At 44.9% G+C, this 20,254-nt stretch overlaps 1 protein-coding gene and 1 long non-coding RNA gene across 5 annotated transcripts in view; one reads left to right on the top strand and one right to left on the bottom strand.

Moving 5' to 3' along the window:
* Positions 1 to 20,254, bottom strand: part of Fndc3b (fibronectin type III domain containing 3B) — a 318,394-nt gene that overhangs the window by 70,389 nt on the left and 227,751 nt on the right. For all 4 annotated transcript variants that reach the window (XM_028875811.2, XM_037206506.1, XM_028875812.2 and 1 more), the window contains 4 exons: positions 15,016 to 15,167; positions 11,819 to 11,878; positions 2,798 to 2,936; positions 56 to 109 (listed from right to left, as the gene is read on the bottom strand). In XM_028875811.2, coding sequence (XP_028731644.1) covers positions 56 to 109; positions 2,798 to 2,936; positions 11,819 to 11,878; positions 15,016 to 15,167 — 405 coding nt within the window. The remainder of the gene's footprint in view (positions 1 to 55; positions 110 to 2,797; positions 2,937 to 11,818; positions 11,879 to 15,015; positions 15,168 to 20,254) is intronic.
* On the top strand, positions 2,791 to 14,343 carry LOC119088143. The gene is made up of 3 exons (XR_005091722.1): positions 2,791 to 2,810; positions 5,794 to 5,895; positions 13,789 to 14,343. It is a non-coding gene; the product is annotated as an uncharacterized LOC119088143 (long non-coding RNA).

Below are 20,254 nucleotides of genomic sequence, written 5' to 3' on the forward strand. Positions count from 1 at the left end.
GGGCCAGTGTCTTGGAAATGGCATTTTGGATGGATGAATGTGGGAAGATGCTTACCTCGTCCCATTCTAAAAGGTAGCTGCTGATTTTTGAACCATTGTCAATTGGTGCCTAAAAAAGAAAATAATGAAATGAGACTGGAGAAAGCTGTTCAGAGACAAGCTAGCAACTTGGTCAAAGGCAGTGGCTGTCATGGCTCTGTGCTGTCCCCTCAGAGAGGGAGCCAGCGGCTGCCGCGGGGCCTTGGTAGACACTATTAACTTTCTACACCTCAGCCTTAAGAGCGGCCTCCTGACTGGCAGTTCTGGAGAGCAAAGCACACTCATTCCCACCCCTCTATACTCCTGCCCTTGCACCCTGCTTCCTGTGGGATAAAACTTTGAAGAGTCACTTTAGGTTGAGTATATCAAGAGACAAAAGACCCGCTGTACCACACAGACACTGCTCGGGGCTGCGGGCAGGCACAGTCATGCCTGCCTTTTGTAACTTCCCCTCACAGCTTTGGACTTCTGTTTTGTTCTACTTTTTCCTTTAAGTACTTAGGATTAGAGAACCAGCTGCGGCATTAAGTCCTCCATCCTCCACCCCACCCTCCTGCACACACACACACACACACACACACACACACACACACACACACACACACACACACACGGAAAGGTTACATCCTCTGGATAGACTACCAGAGAGTACTAGCCCATCACATGTTAGCAAAAAGAGGCTTCATCTCTTCCTGTGCTCATAAAGAAATGTCAATGAGAAGACAAGGTTCAACAAGGCAAGTAGCACTTTCTAGAAAAGAGTACTTCACAGAACCTGAGCTATTAGCAGGGGTGACACTGTGTGGTTATTGCAGCACTCAGGTTGAACGTTCTAGAAAGACTGAGAAAATAAGAGGCAAACACTAGGAGCCTATCTTGTCTCAAAAATATGCTTGGATTTGGTTATTACTCAGAGAGAGAGGGGCCCAGCAAAGGGCACCACACCCTTGCAGATGGAATCCCAGCCCAGCTGTCTGCTTGCCAATGGTCTGGTGTGAGCTGTTTAATATCAACATGGAAATTTCATTTCCAAGAATGAAGATCTTTGATAGCTAGCTGGGAGACTATATGTAAATCACCCATGAATATACCCAGGTGTTTAAGAAGCACTCGGCAAACGACAGCTGTTATTTCTCACTGTTGATACTAAATCATTATCAGCGCTCGCTCCCTCTGTAAGAGCCACAGGTTCAGTCCTCCTCCTCTCCTGCTGAGCCACCTTTCATGAGTGTTGAGTTGGGAACTGAAGTCTTAAGCTTTGGTGGGTCTGGGCTGGAGGGCAGGGTAGGCATGCAGGTGAACTTTGAAGAAACTGGCAAAAGCCTTCAGGAGAAACCAATTCCTTGGCTTCCTCAGTTTCTTTGTGGAGTCAAGAACAGGCAGCAGCCATAAGTCTCCAGCTCACATGCCTTTACCCAGAAGTCTCTGGTGCACATGCCTTTACCCAGTGTGAAAACAGGGAACCTGCACCAGCACATTTAAATAGATGCTGAGTTGAATCCAGGACCTTCATATGTTTACGGATGACTAAATGGAACAGGGTACTTTTGGTCCCCAAGTGACCTCTCTGGAAGCTGCTGGTCCATCTGAGACCCGAATGCCACCCAAGCACAGAGCAGAGACATATCAGTGATTCCCAACTTTAAGTTTGTAAGATCTTGGGGTCCCTCTGGTAATCTTCAGATTTCTTACATGTTTCTTTCAAAAGAAACAGATTTTAAATCTATTATCTCATGTGAACTTATTTTTAAATGGATGTGTATTTGTTAAGGAATTAACCAACAATGACCAGTTGGGTGCTAAAACTCTGAAAAGGTGGGAAATCACTGACCTGGATTATCCCTGGAAGCCAGGAAGGAAAATAAAAAAGTTCAGAGTCTAAGCCAGTTGAAACTTCGCCTTTGTCCCAACAACACAGTCAATGTCAGCCACTGACTAAGGGCACGTGGCTCCATACACCAGGACTCAGAGAAGCCTGGATACATTTACACTGCTCCTCACTCCTCTCTCCCCGGGCCTCACCCCCTCTGCACTCTGGAACCGTAACTTTCACCCTCTCCATCTATTTGACACTTTCTAACTACATTTTCAGATATCAAGACAGAGAAATAATGATCTGTTTTCTTGAAAACACAAAACTATGATTAACAGGTTAATGTCATACTTTACAGAAGGAATACACCCTAAGATCACTGGCCAGGCAATGGTTATTTTAAACAGTACACTGTATTTCATGAAAACCACTACACAGTTCAGGCTGTTGAAAATAGGAATCCTGATTGAGCTAATGACTAATTAGTGAAAATTAATGAAGTCTTAATGGAGTATAGAACCACATATTCTGGGAAGCTGTAACTAATAAGTATTTTGTCTCTACTTAGGAAGAAGCTAAAAGAACTCAAAACTACTGTCTGTCTCTCTAAACCTTCACACGGCGTGCTGAAGCTTCCAAATGTTCGCAGAAATGAACTAAAGTAGTAGAAAGAGATGAAACTGAGGTATTTTAAGTACTGATATCGCCTATGATGCACTGGGGGATTTACCAAGTTCCTGAGAAGGTGCTCACACTGGATCTTCCTCCCCTCCTCTGCCTCTGACTGTCATGTAAACGGCAGCTTCTGATGCATCATGACTGGCTTCACGTAGTGACTGATTACACAGGAAACAAGCCCCAGTGCAAACAGGATCTCTGAAATGGTATCCCACTGACTGCCTCGCCACCAACTCGAGCATCTTCTTGGCATTTTGAGCTACTCACCTTCCACTGCAAGGTGAGTGAACTTCTGCTCCTGTGTGCCAGCTTGGGAGGGAGGGGGCACTCTGGTGCACAGCTGTGGGTAGTGAAGCTAACTGGCTCAGAGCAGGATCCCTTGACGGAATTGTACACGGCATACACCCTGCAAAGGAAACAGGTAGGCAGGATGAGCATCAGTAGCTGAGATCCAAGATCAAGCTTCTCATCTCTGCCTCATGGGCTTTCCATGGTTGAGCAGAAGTCCTTCCGCAGGAGAGCACTGTGCTCTCGTCCTTACCTCGCCGGTCAGTCGTTACAGGGACAACCACCTCAGCAGGTGTGCTGTTCAGGAAGTCCCACTCAATAGAGTCCCACCGCAATAGAGGTAACTCCACTGACTGGAAAAGAGCATTCTACATAGAACGTGGAGCTTCTCCCTCTCAATGGCCTCCATGTAAACATTCTAAAAGCCAACAGGCTTGGCTTGGCTGTCTAGAAAAAGGTGTAAGGTACACTAGCTAGGAGTTAGTGAACAGGGACGTGATTCATTGCAGAGTTCACAGGCTGCAGAGAATGTATAAAAGAACAACAGGGTAGATATCTCAGAACTACTGAGAGCACTGAGCACAGCTAGGTAAAAACATGGATGCTTGCCCAAGAAACCTGCGGGCCACTGCCAACTGCATCTCTCTGCAATTCAACAAAGACGGTATTCCAGTACAGCCCATCCACAAGCACATTTAATGCCTGCACACAGCACCAAGACTAAGGGTTCTCTCTGCAATTCAACAAGACGGTATTCCAGTACAGCCCATCCACATGCACATTTAATGCCTGCACACAGCACCAAGACTAAGGGTTCTCTCTGCACTCAGAGGCCCTTGGCTCAGCATCTGACATATGGACCTGATTTTAGGGTATGTAAATAAAAAATGCTAATCACAAATGTAGACTCCATCTAAAAGGCAACATAAGAATCCATCTTGTGTTTGTGCTACTTGCCTTATGGGAGGACATCATAGCATTTGAGGCAAAGAAATGATCCCAATTGTGAGAATGCTCCCTGCCCAACCCGACTAAGAAACGGCTCCTCTGTGCACACAGTAACAATGAATGTGGTAACGCAAAACCAAACGGCAATGATCTGGCAAGATTGCATCCACGTGTCAGGATGGACTCAAATGAACCATACATTGTTCCAGCCATGGTCAGTTCAAGCCTACACTTTATATCACAATTCTCCAACTGAAGTCTTATGCCCTGTACCTAGACCAGGATACACTGTGTGTTGTGGGAGGGGAGCTGGTGTCTGTAAATATCAGAGTCACCTATCAATTTAGGATTTAAACTAAGATCACCATAAAGGAGATAACCAGATGCTATGTATTCCCAATACATGGTCACAGCACCCGAGCACTGGAATGCACACCTACACCTATGATTCTTGCATGAAGGAGGCTGAAACAGGAGACTGTGAGTTCAAAGGTGCCTTGAGCTATTATCCTAGTCAGCTTCCTGTCAATGTAACACAAGCTAGCATCATTTGAGAAAAGGGGACCTCACGGGGAAAATCCCCACTGCCACTTGCAGACAAGATTGGGGGTGCATTTGCTTGTCTGATGATTAGTGTAGGAGGGTTCCATTAATTAATAATCAAATAATCAGTGCCCTTCCTGGGCAGGTGGCCCCTAGATGGCATAGAAAACAGGCTGAGCAAGCCAGGCGGTGCAAACCATAGGCAGCCTTGCTCCATGGCTGCTGCTTCAGTTCCTCCTACCTTGAGTTCCTGCCTTGACTTCCCTCAGGGATGAAGTGTGACCTAAGATGTACACTTGAGCCAGGTGTGGTGGCGCACGCCTTTAATCCCAGCACCAGAGGCAGAGGCAGGCGGATTTTTGAGTTGAAGTCCAAATTCCAGGACAGCTGGGACTACATAGTGAAACCCTGTTTCAAACCCCCCACCCTCCTCCCACCTCCCAAAATAGTTGTAAGCTGAAATAAACTCCTTCTTTCAAAGTTGTTTTTGGTCATGATGTTTTATCACGTCAATAGAAACCTTAACTGAGAATTACAACATGAGTTCTAGGCCAGCCTATGCTGTGTAGTAAGATATACAAAGACAAATGGCAAAGACAAGCCGTCATCTAGGAGTCTGTGTGTGGATCTGATTAAGCCACTGCCACGTGGCTTCCTGGAAAGTCAGAGGACAGGGAACATATCAAGCAATGGGCAGAGTCTCAGTCAGCTAAACTGGTGAGTACGGAACACTACAGGACACAAAAGTGACCCCAGTCAAGACAGGAAGGAAAATCTACGGCGTTAAAGAAATCCGAGACCCATTACCCAAGTAGCTTATTCAGACTACATCTGAACTTTCATAACAGCAAAACAAAGAAAGTAAACCCTTCATTTTTAGGACAAATGAGGAAATGTGAGCAATTTCTGAATTTTGAAGACATTAAGAATTACTATTGTGTTTTAAGTGGCATATAATGATGGTAACATTATTTAAAAGCAAAATATATAATATCTAAATTTGACTTCAGGATCTTTGATAAAACAGAGTTTGGCAGAGGAAGAACCTGAGGGCCGGAGTAGAAGTGAGGTGGTTCTAGGGCCACGTGGGGATGCTCTGCTCATCTCTGACTGTGGAGACTTTGGTGGGTGGAACTTGGTGTAGAGCGTGTTTGCAACATGCATGAGGCCCTGGGCGTAATCTCCAGCAAACCCCTCTCCAAATAGGGCAAGTTGTCATTCATTTAAATGAGAAGTCCAGTGCTTTTCACACATACAAGCTGGTCAGCAAGGAAAACCAGGTTCATTTTAAAGCATAATGTTAATGTTGTAGACAGTAAAAACTGAAACATTATCCAATCACGTCAGGATTATTTATTAATCAAAACTGTTCAGTAAACAAATAGTAACTAATTGTAACTGTAACAGTAGCTTGCTACAGCCTCATCCAGGATGTCTATAAAAAGTAAAACCATTGAAAATGCCCTATTTATTAAATATTTCAGGGGAAAGCAAGATGGCCCAAAGGTTAAGGGCACCTGCCGCCAAGTCCGATGACCTGAGTTTGATCTCCGGAACTCACATGAAGAAAGCGAGAACCCACTCTTGTAAGTTGTCCTCTGATCTCCATATGCAATCACCCCCCAATAAATAAATAAACAAATAAATAAATACATAAATAAATAAAATAATACAAAAGTTTCCACATGAGGGTGATAGGTTTTCCCTAATATCCTGTAACTGGAAGATCTATAGCACAGGATCATTTTTGGGGTTAAATGAATCAGTGGGGTTGTCTTTTGCATGTAACCCCTCAAACCAGACATTTTCCTGCATAGTAATTTTGTGTTGGACTCCACACGGGTTTCCATGTCTGTACCAGCCAAACACTTAGGGAGCAGGTCCCCCGAGAGCTTCGTCAACAGGCTTGCGGCTCCTTTCCACACGTCTGGGACAGCCCAGGAGCCACAGTCTCCCGTAAGCAACACCTATTTCATAACTTCGCTCTGGGCTGGTCGACTAGACTCTTAGAAATGGTTCTGCACATCGTTTTCTGGGAAATGTCATTCCATGATGTCACTTCTGGGCAAATTGCTTACAGTGGAGACTGAGAAAGTGCCGCCAAGTTTGTCACGGGCTTGCTACCCAGTCCATCACTCAAGTCCCCGGCGGGCTACTACGACAGAAATAGCAGTTCCTGTTTTGAAGCAAAGTTGGAATTTGTTTTTAGGAGGCTTTAATATAGACTGAAGCACAGGCAGAGAATGGGGAAAGGGCCATGATGGCAGCAGCCCATGCCCTGCAGCTGGCAAGGCATCCCAGGTCAGGCTCCAAGGCTGAGTCCTGGGTTCCCACAGTAACGGTCATCTTACACCTCTGTTAACTTTATAGACCTGCCAGCCAAAGGAGGAAGATCCTTCTCCAAGAAACGCTTGGAAAGAAACATTTGTAGATATGTAAATGCTTATTTACAGATATATGTGTGTGTACATAGTTAAGCATGAGTATTTAAAACTGTATTTATTTACATGATATTCTTCTTTCCTTTAAAATAATTTGTGTGTGTGTGTGTGGGGTACATGTGTGTGCAGGTGCACATGTGTGTGAGTATTTGTGTAGAGGCCAGCACAAGCTTGGGTGCCTTTCCTCTGGAACGCTATCTACCTTATCTTTCAAACAGAGTCTCTCATTGGCTGGAGTTCACCCATTAGGTTAGGTTGTCTGGCAGTGAGCCCCAGGAAGGAGTCCTCTCAGCACTGAGATTGCAAGCATGTGCTATGGTGGCAGGTTTTTTTTTGTTATTGTTGTTGTTCCTTTTGGTTTTTCGAGAGAGGGTTTCTCCGTGTTGTTTTGGTGTTTGTCCTGGATCTTGCTCTGTAGACTAGGCTGGCCTCGAACTCACAGAGATTCACCTGCCTCTGCCTCCAGAGTGCTGGGATTAAAGGCGTGCACCACCACCACCTGACACCTGTCGGTGGCTGGCTTTTTAATGTGTGTTCCAGGGATCACATTGAGGTCCTTACTGACTGAACAGTCTTTCCAGAAAAAACACAAGATTTTTTCCCTCCCACTTCAACACATAATCTCAATGTCTTTGTTTCCCCTCTCTCCAGATTCCCTTCACAACTATAGTAGATTTTATTTTAATGGTTTTATTCAACACATAACATTCTATCCCTAATGGAAGCACTAATTAGTCTTTGATAATTATAAATTGATTCTTTTTAAACATTACATGAGTTAATTAAAAATGATTATTCTAACAAAACTCAAGAAAAGACCTAAATTTTACAAATCAATGCATACATTACATAAAGATCTTTTTGTTTAAATCACAATAGTAATAGATTTGCAGAAATACCACATATATGTTTATAGAAAAAATGGGGAAGAAGAAACATTTTTTAAACTTGAAATGAGTTTGGGCATTTGAGGGTAGATGACAATAAAAACAGCATGCAATCGATAGCCTCGCCTAGAAGATGTCCTGGGATCTGAGGGAAGAGCAAAGACAAGAGCTGTCCCTGGTCAGGCAACCAGCCACAAGGCAGTTTGTGCTAAGATGCCAGAGAGGAGCTCGCTACTTAGAAAACCAGGCTTGCTGTGTCCTATGAGTGGAGGGAGCCAAGGGTGAGGAAAAGCATTAGGGAAAGATATCAGACAAGCTGTGGGCAGGATAAAACCAGAGCAGAAAACTCAAAGGAAAGCTGAGGCACAGGAAGAGAACCCATGGGAACAAGAGAAGGTAACGGGCTGAATATGAACAAAATACAGTAATAAATGAAAAGATCACAATGAAGCCCATTATTCTGCACATTAACTTCAGGAAATTTCATAATTAAAAACAAAGTAGCACACATAACACACATAACAACACATAACAATTTAACAACACATAACAACAGCACACAATTTAAGAATGAAATATTTATGTGCCAAGATTTCTGTAGGTCTCAATCAAGATGGTAATATTAAGAATTAGAAAGAGGATGTGTGGCTCAGTATGCCAGGTACTGTATAAAATGGTTCCTGGGCTCACACCTGTAATCCCAGCACTTGGGAGGTAGAGATTGGGAGGGTAGAAGTTCAAGTCATGCCTGGCTACAGAGACCATTTCTCCAAAAAGTGAAACAAACAAAAACAACAACAGGAAGGGAAAATGTCGCCTATTTTGTGCTGTTAAAAGAAATACCCCAGTTGTCTGAGTAAAGTCTGTGGGCTTGTAGCTGGGGGACGTTTCTAAATTCCTAATGAGAGGGGCAGTGGGCTTAGCTCTCCTTTTGTGGCTGCTGGGTGAAATGGGTCTTCCATAGCAAAGGCTATTCCCACACAGCCCTCTGCTATGACTACTGAATTTGTGACTGACACTTACATTCCTAGAACTCTCTAAGTTTGCTATATCATTATAGAACATTACAGAAAACCCACAACTGACAAAATGCAGAGAACAAGAGATCATGTGATGCCCAGGCCCAAATGAATACATCTAACAACACAGTTCCTGAACCTTAGGCTCAGGAATCAGTTTGGAAGGCTGGGGAAGGCGGCCAGAGCCAGAGGAACCGGAAGTTTCCCATGAGACTGTCTCCTAGAAATGCCAGGAAGCTACAGCCAGGAACACTCCCGACACGGCTACCTGCACAAGACTCAACCTCGATGGCACCAACAGACATGCAGTTGTAGAAGCAGGGAAGTCCATGATGCCTCAACCCTAGACAAAGACCTAGGGGCAACTAAGGCATGCTGATTGCCAGAACTCATCCTCTCCAGGAAACAGTTGCCCAGCGGCTATCCATACCAAGTGGTCAGCCCCAGGAACACAGACGTCCAAGAGACACTATGTGGACTGAGCAGACTGTAATTATGTATTTAGGATATTTCTACATCTGAACAATTAAAGAAAAAGAGAGTTTGGGAGGTATATGGGAGGGGTTGGGAGGTAGAAAGGAAAGGTTACGTAAATGATATGATTACAATTTCAAAAAAATTTTAAAAATTAGTTATAAAAAGATTCAGTTATCAAATGTTCTCCAGAAAGGGCAGATTCGTCACAACATTCAAGTTTCCTGAGAAGACTATTGTAAGACATGAAAGGAGCAGGAACCTAACAAAATAACCTTTTGGTAAAGCATCAACAATAAACCATTAAAGCATGGCGCCAAGGGAAACCTGTGCTAACCAGGAAATGGACTGCACTCCCAGGAGCGCTTACCGGACTCAACTTTTCTGGTTTGTTCAACTGACCACTTGAAGAATGGTCAAACAGTTTCGGTTTTCACCCTAGCTTTACAAACATGCTTTTGTGTGATGTCTAATGTGTCTGGGTGGAAGTTCAGGATGCAGAACCACAAGGTTCTGGTTAAACAGCAGCAGCTCTTGCAGTACAGTTCACTTACACCACACAATGCCAGACAGATGCCCACTGATGACACAGAACAGCCAAGTTCAGAGCACACGGCCGCTAAAGAGCACACTGCAACCTCAGCTCCTGGTTCCCTCCTTTTCCGTTTGAAACAGGGTCCCTTATTGGCCAGGCTAGCCTCCAACTCCCTATATAGCCCAGGATGACCTTCAACTCCAGATTCTCCTCTACCTGCACTTCCCAAGTGCTGGGATTGCATGTACAGGACACCACGCTTCTCTCTCTCTCTCTCTCTCTCTCTCTCTCTCTCTCTCTCTCTCTGTTTCCACATTGAATTAATTAACAGATTAATATCTCCCTGTGTGTGTGTGTGCGCACATGCGCATTGCATGTGTGTGTCGAAGGACAGCTCAGGGAGGCTAGTCCCTCTTTCCAGCATGTGGGGTTGATCTGGTTGTCAGGTTTGCTAGCAGGCGTTTTATCCACCAAGTCCTCGCATTCACATTCACTTCCAGTAAAGAGAAAACCATGTCACAGAATGTAGCTAGAAGTTTTGCTGTGCTCGCCTGGCACCAAGGTCCCACAGCCATTTATAAAATTCCTGTGTTTCACCTGGTCCTGCAACTGCTCAGACCTGAGTAAACACACACAGAGGCTTATATTATTTTTAACTATGGCCATGACAGGCTTTTCGCTAGCTAGCTTTGACATCTTAAATTAACCCATTTCTATAAATCTATACTTTGTCACATGGACTGGGGCTTACCAGTACTTTTACATCTTGCTTCTCCTGGCAGCGGCTAGCAGCATCTCCCCTGCTCTGCCTTGCTCCTTCCTCTCTCTCTCTTTAGAATGTTCCACCTAACCTTATTCTGCCTTACCGTTGGCCAAACAACTTTATTTATCAACCAATCAGAGCAACACATATTCACAGCATATAGAACTAGATCACCCATCAACAGAACTTTTACTAGCGTTGAAATTAAAAAAGCTGCTTTCTGGCAGAACTAAACTAGAACTCCAGACTCCTACTAGGCTATTTTGCCTCCACCTCATCACAAGGGCTTCGTATATTTTGTGCTGAACTTGAAAACAAGGTAAAATGAAACACATTTAGAAGTCTGCCAAGTTGGATGGATAGATGCACCATTGAATACTGAGATGGGCTCCAAGCAGTTTGGATCTCAGTGTGCTCTAGCAGGATGGCCAGGCCTCACCTCAGTCAGCTAGCCCTGTTTGCTGAGGTCACAGCATGAGTCTCAGAGCAACCACAGAGGAGTTCCAAACAACATGTCACTCTTCAAGGGCTTCTGCTTGGCCAAAATGGGTTTATTCACATTAGAGAGAATTCTCTGTCTGAATTATTTGCCTGTTTCAAAATCTACTGGCTTTTAAGATCCCAAACTGTTCTAACATGGGAAGGCCTGCTTCTGTCATTAGGTCTGAACACAGAGGTTCTGTCTATGATGAGCAATTGATGTCTCTATGGTAAAACAAAAACTATCACATCCTTGATGGATATATGCATGTATGTATATACACACACACCAAAGAAAATATTATATGCTAAGCCATGCCATCCAATAGACCTCAGAAGCCTTTATAAAATCATCATTATTGTTTTGTGGGGGTAGGGGTAGGGGCACAGAGACAAGTGTTGAGTGTCTTCCTTAACAGCCCTCCACCTTACTCTTTGAGACAAGGAAGTTCTGAACCTGGAACATACCCACTGACCCAGAAGTACACTGATCTGTCTAGACCCGTAGTCAGCAACTCCTGGGATGCCCCCGTCCCTGCCTCCCATCTCCAGCACTGAATTACAGGTGCCTGCAGCCAAGCCTATACATCATTGCTGGACACTGAACTCATACCCTAATGTCACTTTACGGACTGAGACAGCTTCCCAGCCCCAAAAATTATTTTTAAAAATATACATGCTGTTTAGGACACCTTTTTTTTTTTTTTTTTTTTTTTTTTTTGTCCAAGAAGCAGCCCTGGGTCCTCAAAATTGCTATGCTCTGTGTACAGAATGTGAATGAACGGCCATGGCTCTGGCCCACACCTTCCATGAGGGAAGTGCCATTCAACACCGCTTTCAAAAGGAGGCTCGGGATGTACAATGGCCACCTGAACTCTGCAGGCTCTTTCATGGATGGGAACTAACTCACCTCACGTGGTAATCAGTGGCAGGCCTGAGATCTTTCAGGTTACATTCCAATTCTTCTCCACTGCAAAGACAAAGGATTTGTTAGTTTAATACTGGTCTCAAAGGTAAAGCAGCTTTGGGACTGGGTTTCATAGTCATTCACCAACAGTAACTCAAATACTACTAAGTCTGCATTCACCACAACCCAGAAATCAACCTTATTTGGTGGTTGTCCTTTTTTTTTTTTTTAATTGAAAACCAGACTCCTTTGAATGACACAACTTGGATCTCAGAAACAGCATCAATTAAGTGTTAAACATCTTATGACTTCCTAAACCAAGACATGAAGGCCAGTAATGTACACCAACAGCTAGATCTGCAAAATACGCCAGCTGTCTGCCAAAGGTGATTCCCAGACTTACCCTGGTGGGAACCCCAATGCCCTCAGCACAGGGCCCCCCTAATGAACCTGTAGTCCATCCCAGCCCCCCCCCCAAAAAAACCAGCTCTCTGACAAGTAAAACCCTTTGTGAGCCAAAGGGGCAACTGAGCCTCAGCCTAAATGATGAAGAAACAAGCCCTACAAAACCGGGCACATTCTGTCCTACTGTGGCCAAAAGGCCAGGGGTGGAAACACACACCTGGGATCCAGAACCCAGGATGTGGAGGCAGGATCATCATAAGTTCAAGGACAGGCAAGAGAACTACACAGCAAAACCCGATATATTTTTTTTAAAGTAGAGGGTACATGTGTGTGTCCATACCTTTTTTCTCATTCTTCAAAATTATCAAATGACACATTAAAAGAGACTAGAAACAAAGTGTATTTATCTGACACTATCCCGAAGGACTCAAAACACTGCCCCAGTTTTCCAAAGGAGAGAGGCAAAGGGTCAGCTGGTGGAACTGGAATCAGGACAATGGGTTAGAAGAAATCTCTAGGCCAGCATATATTACGGAAACTGAAAATTACAATGTGGTTATCTATAAAAACATCCTTGTGCTCAGAAAACATGAAACACTTATGGTAAAGGATTGTGATGTATGAAACTTTTGTGAAGAAATACACACAGAAGAGAAGAAAAGCCAGCAGGGTTAACAGGATAAAAGCTTAGTGAGAGAAAAACATGTACAGAACACAGCTGCATGCAGCTATCATATACCCCATGTCTGAGATGTATCAACGTCTCCCAAATAAAGTTGTTGTTGTGACGTTTCAAACAGAAGCTACGTCCACACTAGCCTACAGCTCTGCAGCTTGACCTGCACTGCAACTTAACACGTTTTGTTATCTGCTGAACTAGGTGGACATGGAAAAACGTCACAGTCATTGAGAGTTTTAGCATCTCTTGAGGGAAAAAAAAATCCCTAAAAAGTCATCAGATCCTGACAGCGGAAGTTGAGGGGTGAGTGCTCCTTTCCAGAGACAGGCTTCCGACCGCCAGCAGCGGCCTGCACTGGTCACCCACCTCGCTCCTTGGGGACCTGTGGCTCGCTGCTAGCATCAGTGTTCATCTCAGATCAACAGGATGTAGCTAGCTGGGGGCAGCGGTGTACACCTGTACCCTACACCTGGAGTTCCAGCGCCTGGGCGGGCTGAGGGATGAGTTCTTTGCCAGCCTGGGCAATAAGCAAGACACCGTCCCCCGCTCTAATTTCTGAGAGAGGAGGTAGAGGCTCTATGGTTTCCCAATGTGTCTCCAAATGTATCTTTTTTTCAAAATAGAATAAAATGATTAAGAGCCAGAGCACCAAATTGAGGTTTTATTCCAAGCAAAGAAAGCAATCTCTAGAGTGTTCTTGCCAAGGAGTGACGATGTGGCCTCTGTTGGGACTCTATGGGGAAGAGATCTGACAATGCTGGGTGAGAGCAGGTGTGAGAAAGTCAGGACACAGCAGGACCAGGGGAGACAATGCGGCAGAGGAGGCAGGAGAAAGTGTCAGCACTGGAATGGTTCTTTTCTCATCTCTTTCTCTTTCCTCGCCCACAAGTCGGCTCGTCTGGGCAGTACGTCATGAAAGCAGAAGACAGAGTGAACGCTGCATGGCACAGGGTGAGAACTGAAGAGGAAGCAAGGCTTCTGGCTGAGACACAGTGGGACTTTGTGAGTGAGTTGCACTGCTCTGCAGAGGCCATCAAGACCACCCACAGGGAGCTCCAAAAAGGACTTCAAATACACCTGACTTTCTGCAAACATAAGCTGTACAAGGAGAAAGGACCTGATCTTAATATTTTTATCACATTTAGAAAACAGCTATAAATCACCAGGTCAGCTGATGTGTGGGACTCCGTAAAACAGAGGCTAATCTCTTCCTTGGTGTGCTGAACTCAGAGGCATTTAATAAAGCTTCATAATGAAGGTTTTAAAGTAACCTTCAGTACAGTGTGGAGGGTAAAGGGCAGGGTGAAATGGAAACAGAAATATTGTAGCTTTCAAAAAGCAGGCTGTAGTAGTTTGAACGTAACTGTCTCCATAAGCTCACAGGGAGTGGAATAATTAGGAGGTGTGGCTTTGTTGGAGGAAGTGTGCCACTGTGGACGTCTTAGAAGCTCAAGATACTGCCCAGTGTCCCAGCTCACTTCCTGTTGCCTTCTGATTGAGATGTAGCCAGCACCATGTCTGCCTGCATGCTGCCATGCTCCCCATCATGATGACAATGGACTGAGCCTCTGCACTGTAAGGCAGCACCTTAATTAAATGTTTTCCTTTGTAAGAGCTGCTGTGGTCATGGTGTCTCTTCACAACAATAGAAACCCTAACTAAGACACAGGCCTAGAAAAAGATTGGCTGCAATGTAATTCACTTTGTAGCCACCTAATGTATGTAGGAACTGAAAAATTTAGTCACTTTTTGTCCCGACAGACCTTGGTAGAAATTGTATTAATACTATATTGACAACTAGCATATCATCAAAACGTTTATTCCACCATATAGCCCTATATTATTATTAATTTCTGGTGAATAATTACTTGGACAAAATTAAGTAATTTGTGACATTATAATTACTATACCTCCTCCCAGTACTGAGAATTGAACCCAGGGCCTCATGCGTGCTAGGCAAGTGCTCTTTCAGTGAGCTATACCCTCAGCCCTATGATTACTGATGTTTAAAATTACTGACTTCAAAGGAAATTTGCATAGTCCAAATTTCCCATTTTTTTCTTCAACGATGCAATTCAGCAGCAGCAAACCCACCCCCACGTGGAAGCATGACTACCTGTAAATGATCTTGTATTTCCCATCTCGCCCTTTGTCGGACAGGACGACCTCGTAGCTGTAAGGGAAGGAAAGACCACCATGGGGTCCACAGGACAGTCCGACAGGGGGCGCCCAGGACAGCACAACTGTTCTTGCCTGGATATTAGACACCTGAAAAATAAGGGGGGGGGGAGGGTTTAAAAGTGTCCACATGCATTCCACATGGTTCCAGGGCAGCTGCCTTGAGTTACGGCTTCGTTATCAATAACTGTGACACAACAGTTAATCCAAGGCAGCTTTAATTTGAATGAGAGTCCTATCTGTTTTCCTCTGTCAAAGGCCTGATGTCCAAAGGACACTCAACTCCTGCAGCACCATCCTTGATGCCATACACAGGCTCACGAAGTCTGTCACACACTCGGGCCTCCTTGTGCCCGACACTTTCAAGGTAAACAAATTTATTTTCTAGAAGCCTTCCAGCCTTGCCTATCCTATGAAGGTAACGCTGACCCCACCGAGCCCCTGAAGTCCTATGGATTCCCAGGAACAGCAAGCGCCTGACTCTCCACTCACCACTGCAGGGTCTGCTCTAGCTACATGCTCTCCTCCTGCACGTTTGAGCACTTCCTGCTGCCCACAGCACCGATCTGCTCATTTTAGAACGCGTCTAGCCTTGGCTGCCTTCCCTGCCTGGTCTCAGCTGCCCTCTACCTTAGGTTCTCCAAGTCATCTCCCCAAATAACTGTCCGCAGGAGTCTCTGTTCCAGCTCCTCTTTCTAGAGAAACCCAAGCATGGGTGTGGTGATATTGTGCTCCCCAAAATATTGTGCACACTAATAAACTTATCTGGGGTCAGAACAGAGCAGCCACAATATTAAACATAGAGGATAGGCAGTGGTAGCATACACCTTTAATCCTAGCATTCCAGAGGCAGAAATCCCTCTGGATCTCTGTGTGTTCAAGGATACAGGCAAGCATGGTGACTCACGTCTTTAATCCCAGAAAGTGAGCCTTTAATCCCAGGGAGTGATGGAAGGAAGCAGAAAGGTATATAAGGTCTGAAGACAAGAAACTAGCATTTGCACTTGGCTGGTTAAGCTTCAGGCTTTCGAGAAGCAGTTCAGCTGAGATCCATTTGGATGAGGACTCAGAAGCTTCCAGTCTGAGGAAACAGGATCAGCTGAGGAATTAGCAAGGTGAGGAAGCTGTGGCTTGTTCTGCTTCTCTGATCTTCCAGCATTCACCCCAATAACTGGATTCAAGTTTGATTTTATTAGTAAGTACCTTTAAGATTCATGCTACACATAAGGCTTAATTCTTTAATACAAATCTAACAACAGAGCTTTCAAACTTTAGTTTTCTAAATACTATTTATTACAACTTGGTTCCTGTTCTGGATTAACTCATTAAAATAAACAAAGGAGTGAGACTCAATACAAATGCTAAAGGTTAGTGTTCACACAAACTTTATAGCTGACTATTTCAGCTCCAGGTGGGAACACACAAGGAATACACAACCATGCAATCCCTGTTGTGTTTGCCAATTTTTGTCACTACCTGATCGATATAAATTATGGAAATATACTCAATATATTCAAAATAATTTGAAAGCATAAATAACAGATAGGGAGATAAATGTTGAGCATTGTTTTTCACTGTTACTTATTCAGTTTTAGCAGACAGTCCTGCTATATAATTTCTGTCTATATATAATAGACAGAACCATGGCACATTTAGCCAGGTTCCTATTCATCCTTTGAGACCCCAGGAGAACTTCACCTCATTGTCACCAGGTACCCTCAAAGTCTCTGAAGTGCTCCACTCAGCATCACATGTCTCTTCTATGGAACCCAGTGGGGATTGCTGCCACTATTAATCACATCTGTGTCCTGACAGACTCAAACACTCCCTAAGGGCACAAACTAAGTCATATTCAATAGTGGGCAGTGGCTGTTAAATAAGTGTTGAGGAAAAACTAAATTGGAGGGAACATGGTACATTCATTTTCTTTGTTTTGTTTTGAGATGGGGTTCCTCTGTGTAACAGCCTTGGCTGTCCTGGAACTCACTCTGTAGACCAAGCTGGCCTCAAACTCACAGAGATCCGCCTGCCTCTGCCTCCTGAGTGCTGGGATTAAAGGCGTGCGCCTCCACCACCCAGCTCCATTCAGTTTCCGATAGAGCCAGCACAAGTGATAGACAGATGTGTAACATCTTCTGGGACACAGAAGAGACCATCAAAGGACCAGTCTCCAGCCTCAGTTGGGGCTCCAGAATGCCCCAGCCTCCACTGAACTACACCATCTGATGGGCCAGAATGTGGGACCAGAATCCGCTCTGCCCTCCAATCTGAAGACTGACCATCTGCACCCTCCAAGGTCCTCTTGTGCTCCAGACTTAGCTTTGGTCTTTCCCACTGCTCTGAGCTTAACAAACTCCTAAACCCAGGCCAAACACTGCCTTTGTTCCCACACGAGCCATTACAGTGCCCATGTGATGAACTCTGCATGGAGATGACCAGGGCGTCTCTACCCCAGCGCCCCTTGTGTTAGCAACCTTTCTTGTCGCTATGACAGAACACCTGGCCAAGGCGGCAGAGGGGAGGAAGGGCTCATGGGGCTTACCGCTCCCCCTACCACCCTACCTTGGTACCACCCAGTACCACTGGCCACATCACACCACCAAGGTGGGACACACTGGCGGCTTACCCTTGGAAGTACTACATCCACCAAGGTGGGACACACTGGCGGCTTACACTTGGAAGTACCATGTCCATCAAGGTGGGACACACTGGCGGCTTACTCTTGGAAGTACCATGTCCATCAAGGTGGGACACACTGGCGGCTTACTCTTGGAAGTACTACATCCATCAAGGTGGGACACACTGGCGGCTTACACTTGGAAGTACTACATCCATCAAGGTGGGACACACTGGCGGCTTACACTTGGAAGTACTACATCCATCAAGGTGGGACACACTGGCGGCTTACACTTGGAAGTACATTTCAGGTGGACACATGGGCTTACACTTGAAGTACCATGTCCATCAAGGTGGGACACACTGGCGGCTTACACTTGGAAGTACTACATCTATCAAGGTGGGACACACTGGTGGCAGGAGCGTTCCTAGTCAGAAAGCATGGAGTGATGATGAATGCTGGCACTTGGCTCATTTTATCCTTTTTATCCACCTGGGATTCCGGCCCATTGATTGGTGCCACCCGCATTCAGGGAGGTCGTCCCACCTCAATGAACCGGATCTCGATAATCCTTCACAAGCATGCCAGAGGCTTGTTTGTCTCTTGTAGAGCCTGTCAAGTTCACAACCTACCCTCATGAGCTCTCCCTCCCGTCTGCCGCCTTGGCCAGGTGTTCTGTCACAGCGACAAGAAAGGTTGCTAACACAAGGAGCACTGGGGTAGAGACGCCCTGCAGAACACTCGGGACAGACCAGGACAGTCTGTGAACTGTCCTCACAGTTTGCTGGTCAGAGCCCTGCTGCTCAGTGTGCTCTGGCCACATGTTCTGTCTCCTGTGTGGCCATTTCACTGCCGGGACATTGATTTGTTGGTGGCTGATTTCTTTGCTAGCTTTTCACACAGTTTCTCATACAGACCAGGGTATATGCTGAATTATTCCACATACCTGCATGAGTAATCCTGAGCTATGAGCACTTTACATAATTTTAATTTTAAAGGTGCTGTTTCACTATGAAAGGTTCAGCTGCCATTAAAAAAGTAGGCTCTCATACCAGGGAGAAATTTGCTGAAGTGATAAATGATGCCTTGCACCATTCCATGAGCCAAGTGTGTAGTGACTGATTCTGTAATTGGTGGTGTGAACTTGTACACCTCAGAATAGTCTGGTGAAAGCCAGTGCTCCAGATACCAAGCACACATTCATAAATCCACCTTTCCTAGCAAGTGCTACCAACACACTTTCCTCCTCGAAGATTTAGCTATTTAAGTGAGCAGAGACATATGATGCTGGAAGTACCAGCTACAATAGTGTTGACTTCTCCCTAGACTATGAGCCAGCCCTGAGGAGATGTAGACACCTGTGATGTGCAATCTTGCCAAGGGCCTTCCCAACACAAGTGCACTCTGGGAACTCAGCACTGCTTCCGAAGGAGAGACGGTCCTATGAAGTCTTCCTTTAAGCTCTGGCAGCCACTGGCACCCTGTGGGAAAGAGCGCTGGGCCTCCCTTTGGACTTGGAAGTCACTTCTACCTCAAGCTGGACTCTAGGAAACTACAGTTTTTGTCTTTGAAAACACTGCCATTCAGGGGTCAATCCTTAGCCCCAGATGTATTTACATCAGCTGGGTCAGGGTTGGCCTGGTAAGGTAAATCGGAACTCCAGATCAAGTCTATGTCTAAGTAACAGCATGTGTCCCTGAACTTCACACTGCCAACTTCTCTCTTTGTGCCAAACTTTCTCACCAGTACTGATCACTGGGGTGGCCTAGGATGCTGCTCTGTTGTTCACTGAAGTGATCACCATGGCTACAGACAGTCTCTCAAAGTCTAACAGCTTTATGGACGTTTAAGGGATTGGCCACAATTAGAAGTCAGTATCTTTAGAAGTGGTGATTTCTAGTTCTGAATTATTGACCCAGGTAACATTGATATAAAAGGGTCTTTGGGAAGTGTATGAGATAAGCCTGCATAGGAATTAACTTTAAAAATGCCTTGAGGGCTTATAAAACTACTATCTACTTCTAAATGGCTCCACAGTGGTTAGAACTCAGTCCTTCCTATGAATTTAAAAATATAGATTCTAACTTGAGAATAGTTGTGTGTGTGTGAACTGTACAGTGTATTAACTTGTAGCAATCCTTATATCTTTGCCCCTTCTGTTCAGTGTTTGAACTAGCCTATAAATTTGTGTCTTGTTTTGTTTTGTTTTATTCTCACAACTTAGCTATGTGGGAGGCCCTCCAATCTGGTGAAGGAATATCATAAAGCAAGATTACCACAGAAATATTGGCTTGACTTGTACAGCAGCCTTCATGATGAATAACCCAGAAGAAAAACACACAGGAGAGGAAAGGATAAAAGACGGACACTCAAATCTAAAACTCCAGGCTCACCTACTTTTCTAGCTCCCAGTGTGCTTTGAGCTTCAGCTCTTTTCCCAGACATCTCTCAAGGAAGTGCTTCTTACAGGGAAGTGTTCCTCCTAGGTCTCACTTCTGCACCAACACACCAATTGTTTCTTTAAACACTGACCAATGGAAACCACAACCACGGCTGCAGG

This window comes from Peromyscus leucopus, chromosome 6, assembly GCF_004664715.2.
Source record: "Peromyscus leucopus breed LL Stock chromosome 6, UCI_PerLeu_2.1, whole genome shotgun sequence".
Classification (NCBI taxonomy): domain Eukaryota; kingdom Metazoa; phylum Chordata; class Mammalia; order Rodentia; family Cricetidae; genus Peromyscus; species Peromyscus leucopus.